This window comes from Ursus maritimus, unplaced genomic scaffold (genome assembly GCF_017311325.1).
Source record: "Ursus maritimus isolate PB19 unplaced genomic scaffold, ASM1731132v1 scaffold_11, whole genome shotgun sequence".
Taxonomy (NCBI): Eukaryota; Metazoa; Chordata; class Mammalia; order Carnivora; family Ursidae; genus Ursus; species Ursus maritimus.
In genome coordinates this window covers 18,517,651-18,529,748 of record NW_024423453.1, presented here as the reverse complement: position 1 = coordinate 18,529,748, position 12,098 = coordinate 18,517,651, and the positions used below count along the sequence as shown (strand labels likewise).

The 12,098-nt window shown below is 32.8% G+C and overlaps 1 protein-coding gene across 1 annotated transcript in view; it reads right to left on the bottom strand.

Moving 5' to 3' along the window:
- Positions 1–12,098, bottom strand: part of FAT4 (FAT atypical cadherin 4) — a 165,021-nt gene that overhangs the window by 19,686 nt on the left and 133,237 nt on the right. Inside the window, 2 exon segments of the mRNA XM_040626292.1 lie at positions 921–1,228; positions 6,010–6,114. Coding sequence (XP_040482226.1) covers positions 921–1,228; positions 6,010–6,114 — 413 coding nt within the window.

Sequence of the window (12,098 nt, the reverse complement as noted above, 5' to 3'; positions counted from 1 at the left end):
TTCTATTTCTTTTGTAAGCTGTTATGTAAATTTTAAAGAGTTATAATTTTAAAAGTTTGATGTTAAATCCAAAAATATTTTTAAATGGTTTTTGTTAGCATTTACTTTTTCAAAAACGTTTGATTGTTGTTGAAAACGGGGGGAATCCATGAAGAGACAGTTGGGAAGGTAAATAAATGAATACATAAATAAATAAGCCTTTCCGTTCTATTGCTCTATATCAAATGTTTTCAAGCACTAATAGGGAAAATACATCATGCATTTTCCTTTATAAAGAAAAACTTGTTTAATACTTGTTTAATGAGCATAAATACTAAGTAAATATGCACCATCTTATTGTAATATGAGAGCCATATAATTAAATGGAATATAATATAGAAATCTTTAATATTATTGAGTGTATAATTCTGAGAGTATCTTAGATAGTCAACAAACAAAATTTCATTGTCATACCATGTCATGGAGCTCACAGATGACAGTATGTTGAAGTTCTGGTACAATAAGTGTTACTAACTACTGTATTGGGATATGTGTTCGTATCATCTTTTGTCAACAATTTATTTGTAGAAAAGTTTTTTCATCTGTTTTTAAATTGTTTCTTCAGTGAGAGGCAGGATACTTAGAAAAGTAGCCATTTTAAATACAGTTCTGACGTGGCCTTAAACATATATAGGAAATGTATAAAACGAAATGTTTATGTACTAGGATGTTTTCTTTATTTTGCTACCTCTTGTTTTTGAGAGAAGTTTTTTTTTGTGAGAAATAGTTGTCATGAGCAAAAGAATAGACATTACCTCTTGGCTGCTGTAGTTCATGACAAAACTGGTCAAATTTGCACCTCAATTCATGCTTTCACTTGAAGGCCTGATTGACTGGATTACAGCAATAAACAAGTTTTACCGTAGAATGAAATGTCTTACCATTCCTGCTCTCCGGGCGATCACGGTGTGGAAATGTCCATCTGACACCTTCTTCATGGTGGTGAGTTTATATGTACCACTGCCCAGGTTATAAGAGAATCTTAGTCTTTCTTCAGCAATTTCAAGGGCCAAAAACTCAGCCCGGTCCCCTGTCTGGTTGTCATAGTTGTAAAGCAGTAAAGCATGACTTTTAATAGTTGCAAATTTGACATAGATGTAGTTGTTATTGGGGTCCAAGCTGGGAAATTCCATGTATGATAACTCCTCAAATCCGTAGCTATTCAACTCACAGTGTTTTCCAAAGACACCTGTAGATGGGAGAATTAACAAATTGACATGTGAAATTCCAGTGAAGTGTTAGAAAATGACTTTAAGATATTTTAAAATTACAATTATGAATTGTGCTTTTAACAACCTTTTTTGCATTATTCTCCAAAGAAAACTGTCTAAATTAAATTGAAATAGAACAAATTAATGATCTTTAAAGCATACAAGAGGTAAAAACTGCTGTATTTGTTTTTCTTTAGCCAACTAGGAAACATATCTAAGTAGGTCCCATTTGTAAAAATTAGAATTAGTGGAATGGAGTATGTCTGAAGAGATTTCTTTCCTGGAAACCTTTCAAAATTAGTTTGTCAACCTTTTAAAAGTTTCAATATGCTGTAATTTTCAACAGAGCTATTTCCTTTATAATATATAATTGTCAAAAACAATTTCAATTCAGTTGAGGATGGTAAATTTTGTTTTGACCTTCAAAAATATTAGTCCCTGTCCTCGTGGTATTTTCAAGAGCCACAAGATCAGGGAAGGGAATCACTGCTGTTAGGGAAGGAATAACTGCCTTAAGTTTTTATCTCTTTCTTGTTTTATACCTTCTTTGGGTATGATTTATAACAGGCTACTTTAAAATAGCTTTCTGCTTTTTTCTGAAATCCAGCATTCCCACTTGTTTGTGCTGGTTCTTTTTCAACTTGAAAAATGAGTTTTATTGATGTTACAATGCTACGCCAAAATTCTTTTCCCACAAATATTAGTCGACTGTAGCAAATGATTGGAAAATTAACCCATGCCAATACATCATGATTCTTATTAACTTGCAAAAGTTCCATTCCTTAATTTTGGCTGTACATCTCCCGTAAATGCGTTAAATTTAGAGTCAGGGAATTGTTCAGCTAGAAGAAACTAATGCCATCATTTTACAGATATTTAAAACTTGCCCGAGGTCACAGAACCCTGGGAGACAGAGCCAAAATTTGAGGCCAGATCTACTGATTGTCTAGTTGTTTTGACTGCACCACATCTTATATCCAAATGTTCTTTAAATTAAAATGGCCTAGAAGCTGCTATAAAAGCTTGTGTTGTTTATCTTTTCCTGCTCTGTCAAGGATGAGATCATATGTGTAGGAAATATGCATATTATTTATTTTTAAACATTAACTGAAGTTAAAAAGCAAAGAGATTATAGAAATTATATATATTGTGTATATCATAGGTCATACATTTATTTATACGTATCATAACTATATGATATATATCATATAGTATTATATTTCTAATTTATATTATATATGTAACATATATACAACAAATTTTAAAAGTTTATTTATATTAAATATACATTTACTATATTATATATACCTTACTTTTATATACAGAAAGAGTAACCAAAATTAAAGAAAAAGCAAAGATAAACTACACAAATGAAATAGATTATTGAGGAAAACAATTTGTACTATGTGTTCTCCTTACTAAGTTTTAATAAAAATATGAATATGGGCTTAAAACTTAACTATAGGGCCATCTGGGAGGCCCAGTAGGTTAGCATTCCATTCTTGGTTCCAGCTCTGGTAGATCTCAGGGTCGCGAGACAGAGCTCCGCATCGGGCTCTGTGCTGAGTGTGGAATGTGCTGAAGTTTCTCTCTCCCTTTCCTTCTCCCCTCCCTGCCTCATTCTCTCTCTCTCTCTCTCTCTCTTTCTTTCATAAATAAATAAATCTTTTTAAAAAATTGAATGTAGGGTGCCTCAGTCAGTTAAGCATCTGCCTTCCGCTCAGGTCATGATATCAGGGTCCTGGGATGGAGCCCTACATTGGGCTCCCTGCTCAGAGGGGAGTCTGCTTCTCCCTCTGCCCCTGCCCCTGCCCCTGCTCTCTCTCTCTCTCAAATAAATAAATGAAATCTTTTGAAAAAAATTGAATATAAATATATCTAGAAAGCATACACATGCTGGAAAGATGTCCTATATTTTTATACAAATCAATTCAGATACTTTCAAGCATGAAAATATTTGTTTATAGAATATTTTTCTTCTTAAAGAGTTTGTTATTATTTCTTTTTTTTTTTTTTTAAAGATTTTATTTATTTATTTGACAGAGATAGAGACAGCCAGCGAGAGAGGGAACACAACCATGGGGAGTTGGAGAGGAAGAAGCAGGCTCATAGCAGAAGAGCCTGATGTGGGGCTCGATCCCAGAACGCCAGGATCACGCCCTGAGCCGAAGGCAGACGCTTAACCGCTGTGCCACCCAGGCGCCCCTGTTATTATTTCTAAAGAAAGGTAGATTTTTGTTTTGAAATAAAATAAAATTTAAGGAAAATTTTAAAACGGCCCTTCAGATGAAATGCTATGAAATAAAACTACATAAAGATCAAGAGAAATTATTAAAATAAGGAATATTCTGTGTGTGGGTAGTTACACCTATATATCCATACATATGAAATTATCATTATACAGGCTCCCTTTATAAAATCTTAAGCACTTTATGTTTTTTTAAAATACAATCTAAAACAATAAAAATCTAAAAAAATTTTAAAAATCCAAACAACAAATCTTTCACTGATGAGAAAGTAAACAGTGCAAATTTTTTTTCCAACTTCAAAATTATAGTTAAGATGTTGTTTTATAGGATGCATGTGTAACTACCTCCAGCTATTTGTTTGAGGCATTCCGTCTGTCATTTGTATTTGCATGTTTCACCCACATTCAATTTGAAAAGGAAAATACTTTGTCCTTTTAATTCTATCTCTCTGGTCTCAAGTCATGTATTATTGTTTCAAGGTTTTCTGTTTTCTTTTCTTTTATAAATCTTCTGTTGCCAACTGACAATGTCAAAGTTTAAATCATGGGCTTTTTGCTTTTTGTTTTTTGCCACTAAGGGAAATGAAGGGAGAAATTTGCACCGCCAGCTGCATGCGATCTGTCTCTAATTTATATTGCTGAGCTAGTCCCCTGGGATTCTCTGGTAGGGTGAGGGCAACGTCCATTTGGACCCCCGAAACACTTTTGCCCAATAGGCAATGATTGTTGTATCAGCTGCACTGCAGCCACGATCTGTTTCTATTTGTATCAATTATCTTAAATCCTCATATTTGCAACTGCAACGTAAAGGCATCTCTAAAAATGTAAAAACCTTTCTTCAATCACTTGAAAATCATTTTTTCCACTTTCCATTCCAATCCCCTTATCTTTCATTCCAAACACAAGTTAAACCATGAAACCTGCTTGCGGTTATCTGTCGAAAGCAGCACCCTTTAGGATTATAAGAGATTACTGAAAGAAATTTTGGGAGATCTGAAGTTGTGCTTCTTTTGACCTTAATCTGCTTTTCACTGCTTCGGAGGCCTTGTTGGTAAGAATCTCAGAGAAATTTTAAAAAGCAGGGATATTGTAAATGTCATACTGGACTGAAAATAAAATTGTGTTCTAGTCACTGTATCATCTTGGGGTAGTTTTGTTTTGTTTTCATTTTTTGACTTTAGACAAAGCCCTCAATTTCTGGGCCTCAGTGCCATTGCTAAAATGCATTGCTCACAATTAGATAGTTATATTCTGTTTTTCTTCATCATTCTACCGACGTTGTGCTTTATGAAAATAAAACGGGATAGAGCTGTGGAGTTATTTGAAAATGACTTAACACTACATTTTACTATTACTAGAAACCTCAGATTCTTCTTAAGTTCTATTCACAACTACACATTGATGTCTCTTTTCAGAGTCCATGGAGCTCAGTGATTGCTTAAGGAAAGACTAGAAAAATATCTTTCTCCTCTCTTGTTTATGGAGAGAGATAGGGTCTCTAATTACTGTAGGACATCTGGAGATAAATACTATATCGTGGGGTAAAGTATCCTTCAAATAAGTGTAGTAATCACAAACTGATGAAACAATCCAAGTTAAAATAAAACTCTCTCCAGAGCTGTTCTCATAGTCCTTGGCTGTCCCAGTGCTGGGTAACATTTGAGTGAGATCTGAAAGGAATCTTTTAGTCCATTCCATTATGGTGAATAAATACAAATGTGTACAGAAAAATTCTAATGACTTTCTTTCTCAGAAGAACATGTTAGTCTGAATTGTGATTAGTTATTTGGTAGTAACTACAAAAAGCCTATCGTGAAAACTGCATATCTAGTTACTAAATCCTTCTATTAGAAGTGGTTGAACTAATGTAAAAAAGAAAAGCAGCGAAACAAAACAGAAAACACTTTGGCTAATTATCCTTAAAGATTTTAAATAGAAAGTGATGTCAGATAGTGCTTAAAAGATTTTTTTCTTTGATAGGTTCCAAGCTAAAAAGAAGTCATCCGTAAATATTTGAGGGGAGATGTCCTGAGGAGACAACATCAAATTCAATTATCTTGAGTTGATTACTTTTCTTTTTTTTTTCCTTTTTTTTTTTTTAAGATTTTATTTATTTATTTGACAGAGAGAGACAGCCAGCGAGAGAGGGAACACAAGCAGGGGGAGTGGGAGAGGAAGAAGCAGGCTCATAGCGGAGGAGCCTGATGTGGGGCTCGATCCCAGAACGCTGGGATCACGCCCTGAGCCGAAGGCAGACGCTTAACGACTGAGCCACCCAGGCGCCCCTGAGTTGATTACTTTTCTAGTAATAACTGAAGAAATATATTCACTGGCATTTCCATAATTAACTTTTTAAAAAATTATTAAATCTTTGCATTTTTATTTTGCTAAAACCTTCTGTGTACAACAACTAATATTTTCTTAATCACTCATGACCACAATAAAATAACATTGCCAAACTGTGTGCCAAAACAGATTGACATTTTATATCGACAACTAAGCTATACTCACCAAATGGACAATGACAATAGTATGACTCCACACCACTTTGGCAGGAACCACCGTTAAAGCAGGGGTTACATTCACAGTAATTGACTGAAGATTCACACGTTTTCCCTGAAAAGTATCAAACTGGTTAAAAAAAAATCTTATGCATAAATATATTAATACCATTACTTCATAACCATATGTAAAAATCTATTCTGAGAGATCATATCTTGGAGAAAAGAAATATAAGAATATTTTATTTGACATGAGAAAACTGGAATACCTCTCAGTTCAAAATCTTACTTAGTTATTCAATTAAAGATGTGTATTAAAATAGGAAATAATTTACATAATCATCTTGGAAGGAACCACTGTTTTCAGGAAAATCACAAATGGTGAACATATTTAAATGTTTTCACTGAATTTATTTTCTCTTTCTTTTCTCCGGTTGCTTCCTTTTCCAATTTTATAATGAAATTTGAAATTTTACAGTAAAATTCTCACTGTAGAGATTTCCTTGACTCAGATTTTTTAAAGGTAAGAATCAGTCTCATTTAGCCTGTCAAACTAAAATACTTTCACTCTCAAGAAATACCCCTTTACTGACACATATCTGTTGTGAAACAGAATAAGAAATCAGGAAACACATCATATATTTCAAATACTTAAGATTTGTTCTTGACTACAGGTTATGTATACCTTGTCTTTTTTCTAAAGCATTAATACCCAACCAGCATATTTTTTAGTTTATAAGGACTTCTCATAGATCATCTTATTAAGTTGAATCAACTAATATCGACCGAGTGCCTATTACTGGCCAGGAAGGCTGGAAGGGGGGGGATATGGCACTCAAAAAAAACCAGGTAAATGTCAGAACATGGCCTTTCCATTTTAGTGCGGGAGATGAATCCAAGCAATAGGAAACATTTACATTCCATAGATGAATGAGAAGAGTCTCTTGAAGGCTAATATTTTGCCTAAGAAATTATAAAACTATGGCACAGACCAATGTAGGTCTGCTCCCATATCCAAGGTTTGCAAAGCTGTGATTGAATAGTTAACCTCTAGGTAAGCCAATGTAGAGTATATGGCCAGTCTTATTTGTTTTTGTTGTGGTGATGGTAGTAATTTTTTTATGTAAATACAAATGTGCTCTAATGTCACTTTTCCATACTTTTAAATTATTGCAATAATTTATTTGTTAGAATAGTTTCTAGTTTTCTAATTCCCAGAAACAATGAGACATAGAGTTCTGTCTTAATTTCCATTCATTGATATGGGGGTTTCATTGTTTAATTAAATAGAGTTTGTTTCTGTAAAGCTATTTTCTACTTCATAGCATGATTACACTAATGTTTTTATTAAATATCTTACGAACACATGCAAGTTTTATATGCACAACTAGACTTAATGTCGAGCATAGATAATCCATTTCATCATGATTACTATGCTTAAAACACAAAGTTTTGTTTAATTTAGTTCTGTTTTTGTGGTTTGATTATGCAGCCACAATTGTTCTAGTTTAAAATTATAAGCGTGAGTCAGACCTCATGACACAGCTAACTAAACACGATTCTCTACATCACAAGGTCATAAACAACATTTTTTTCTTTATAAATAAAATTGGGAACCTCCTTACAAGGCAAAATGGTAACATTTTTAGAATACCTTTCCATTCTACGGGAAAATAATGAAAATAAACAAGTAACCAATCTAGAGGCACAGAAATTAGGTTTTTAGTATTGTAGCACTGAGTTATATTGGAGAAACAGGCAGAGCAACCTTATTATAAGCCCGTACAGTATCACACCAGAGAGGTGAAATGTCATAGAACACTCGCCTATGGTGCTTTCCGATTGGATTTCTTTTTTTTTTTTTTTTTTAAGATTTTGTTTATTTATTTATTTGACAGAGATAGAGACAGCCAGCGAGAGAGAGAACACAAGCAGGGGGAGTGGGAGAGGAAGAAGCAGGCTCATAGCAGAGGAGCCTGATGTGGGGCTCAATCCCATAACGCCGGGATCACGCCCTGAGCCGAAGGCAGACCCTTAACCACTGAGCCACCCAGGCGCCCCTCCAATTCGATTTCTGACACATCATTCTAGAGAAATGGATTTTTTTCCTTAGTATTATTATTGCCCAATAGAGAATAAATAAGACCTATTGGCTGTACTTTTAATTACTTATTTGCTACCACAAAAGTCACAACCACTCCTTGCATTTTTCCACTATAAGAAATTTCACATGTGCTATTGGATTAGGTAAGTTTTCATTTTTCTTTTTTTGAAAATTTCTTCTAGAATTACATTAAAAGTAGCCTGTTTTGAGTACAGTTGTCCTTGAACAACAGAGGGCTTTTAAAGAAACCAACTCCTGTAGTTGAAAATCCACATATAACTTTTGACTCCCCCAAGAGTTAACTACTAATAGCATGCTTTGACCGGAAGCCTTGCCAATAGCATAAATAGTTGATTGACACATATTTTGTATGCTATATGTATTAAATACTGTCTTCTTACAATAAAGTAAGCTAGAGACAATAAAATGCTATTAAGAAAGTCATAAGGAAGAGAAAATACATCTGTAGTACTGTCAAACCGATGTTGTTCAAGAGTCAGCTGTACATAGATGAATACATTTTGTAAGTGTGGTTAGTCTAATACTATGAAAACAAGTTAGTGGGTTACAAAATTACAACTTTACTTCTGGAAGATTGGAAAAGGGGAACAGAGGGTAACCAATTTAGGGAGCCATGAACAATTACTCAAATATTTGGACATATGTCCTCTCCAAGAAAAAATATATAAATGTATAAAACACAAGTCTTTGATACCATAAACCTCAATTATACCTTCTTTTGAATCCTGTAAGAAAAGACTGCCTTTTAAAATTTTGGTTTAAACAATAACAACAGAAGAAAATTAGGTGGGGTTTTTGTAATTTAGATAAATTTGTTATCTTACCCTTGCAAAATTAGAATTTAACATAGACATCTGAGTTTAATGTAAATATAAACTATAGGCTATTTCAGTTAGTCCAAAATTAAGGACGGAAAGAAACCCCAAATTAAGTAAGACTCACTTACGTATTATTACATACAACTATGGAAATGGCGGAAGAAGCTACAAACTAAGAAAATATTAGTTTGAGAATAAATTTCTTTTGAAAGTTAAAATAAATTCTCAATGGAATCTGATTTTTTGAGTATACAACAATATAGACATTAGTATGAGAAAAAAATCAAGCTTTCATTTTGCATTTTAATTTAAACCAGAGCTTTATTTTCTTACTTTTCTCTAGTAGATGAATATTAAAAATATAAAAAATGACTCTGCTAGGAGTTAAATAAATCAATTTATTGTTGAGTTTGAAAAAAATAGTCTTATTAATATGTTGGTGTTAGAGTATATAAATTATTTACCACTCAAAAATTTAGTTTGAGTACTCCATTTGATGAGTTTTTTTCTTTTACAATTAGTGAATTTCAAAGAGGTTGCCATACTAGATTTGAAGACATGGTTTGAAAACTCGGTGTTGCAATTTAAATATTATTAAAAAGACTATTTTATGTGAAGGAAAGATGTCATAATTTTACATAGAATTAAAGGAAAGCCTTGAAATGCAAATTTCTCAGGTTTGGAAAGTTCATGCTCTATTATCCAGTTAGAAGTCAGCAGCAAATTTTGTATTTTTCCCTACACATCTATCTACTTAAATCTCATGTTAATGGCTTAATGCTTATTGGAGAATGAAGCAGCTTGAATTACTCTAACGTGCTTCTAGTACAAAAAAATCTGCTGTGTTGGAGCACCGTGAAGCCAAATTTTGGATCATTAACTTAATTAATACTGCAAGTCAATTAACAATATTTGTCAGAGCCTTGAAGCTTGTAAGTATACGATAGGGCTTGCACAAAGAAATGTAACCATATCTCTTATCACAAAAAGCCTTGTTCTTTTAAGATATGTTTACAAGAATAAACTGGTCTCATTGCTTTGACATTCATCAATTAATTGTGTTGATATAAGTTATTTATCATAGATAGAAGGAAGTATGCTTTGAGAAGTATAAGCTCTTAGAACTTGGAGAATGGGAATTACTGAAGAAGAAAATGTGTGCATCGTGGGAGGCCAGCGTATCTACAGACTTTCCAAGAGTATAGTTTTAAACTTACAAAAGAAATTTAGCATATATCTTCATGTTTGGGGCAGAAGGTGTGCGGATCTCATAAACTGAATCTGTTGTGATCACCTGTGGTCTTTTCAACAAGGCTGTATATTCAAATTTCATTTATTCCAATAGAACATTTTAATGTCGATCATGTGGAGCAGAGCTAAATTTATTCTCACCTGTTAAATTCAGACACCTATGAGAATATGATGATTTCTTAGATTATATGTAATATATTAGATTACAACAATTGCTATTTTTGTATCTCTAGCATTTAACATAGAGTATGTGAAACTTTCGAAGTCCATTTTATATCTAAATTGATTATATTATTAATAAATATGATTTAATAATATATGTTATTTATTCTGAATATTTATGCTTATAAGCTTTTTTTAATATTTTAGCAGAAAGTCGCTTTTTTCACACTATGTAAATATTTCCTATTATTGTGCAAAGAACAATGAAGATGGCTCATTTAAACATCCTGATTGAATAGTCTTATGTTTTTTTTACATCAAAAGAAAGCAAAAATATCATTTTTAAGAGATGCTAGTAAGAAAAATAAAAGGAAAAAGAACTGTTTTCCTTTTGTATTTTAAAACATGTATAAGTACAATTTCAATGATACTACAGACGATGATGTATAATGATAATATCCAAGATAAGCTCACAGATATGTTTGTTTTCTGCAGAAATAAGAAGCATTTAAGCTTCTGGAAGCCTCTTACTAATACTCTTATAAGTTGCAAATCAGATTTTAAAGTAAAGTAATCAAAACAAGAAATGAGCCACTCTTTTGTATCTCACAGAAAATTTCATTTCTGATCTATTCACTACATTTTGTTTATATTCTATGGTGTTCTGATCACGTGATCATTGACATCACATAGAACTTGTGATTTTAAAAGAATGACTCAGTTATGACTCCCATCTTCACGAAAGCAAATGTCTGCCAAGTTTCTCAGTAAAATTACTATGCACAACCTGTATATAACTTTATATGTCTGAAAAAAAATTCCTATTTATACTGTCAAGTGTCATAAAAGTGATGAATGGACGAATCTCATCCTCCCCTGAAATATCAGGACTTACTTGAGACCATAGGAAAACTTCTCCATATGGTAATAAACCCTGGCATGACTCCAAATACCACACCTAAAATGCATCCAGATGTGTGAAAGTGGATGGGAAAGGTTAAAGGGGCTATGAACTAATTCTGTTAGGAGAGACCCAGATTGGAAAATAAGCTCTGGCTACATGCTGCATCTTACAACACCATCCGTTCCCCTGAGAGACTTAATGCAGGATTGTGCTCCGAACACTGGATACCTGCAGCAGGGAGACAAATGCTAAGTGGTTACTGACTGTAATTGTGCTTTCTAATTAGTGTTCTATTAAGTGCAAGAAATGTCATTTGTATAGGAAAAGAAATACTGGATTTGTAGTTATTAAGCTGCGAATTTCCTCCATGATCCCCTGAACTTCTGAGGCATGAATAATATGGAAGATATTTTCTTTTGATTTACTGAGGTATATTGGCAATGATGTAATTTTTGTATTATTATACCTTGTGAAAATCTAGAAAATAATTTTTCACATGCCCTATACTATATTAAATTGATTCATTCTTTCTAATAGGCTGTATTATAGTGAATCAAAGCTCCACTTAGTGATATAAAAATTAAATTGTAGAACAGTTTTTGACAATAAAACATAAAGGGATTATTACTGAATGTGATATTCTCGCTATTTTTTTTTTAAATTTCCTTTTGGTTATTTTTCCAGTAATAATAAGAAGAGATCAGAAACACAAGTTATACAAACAAATTCATTCTTTCTAAATCACTCATTCATTTAAAAATATCCTTATTTCATATGTATTATGTGATCCTATGGTTACCAACCTGAAAATAAAATTTAAAAATATATATATGATAAAT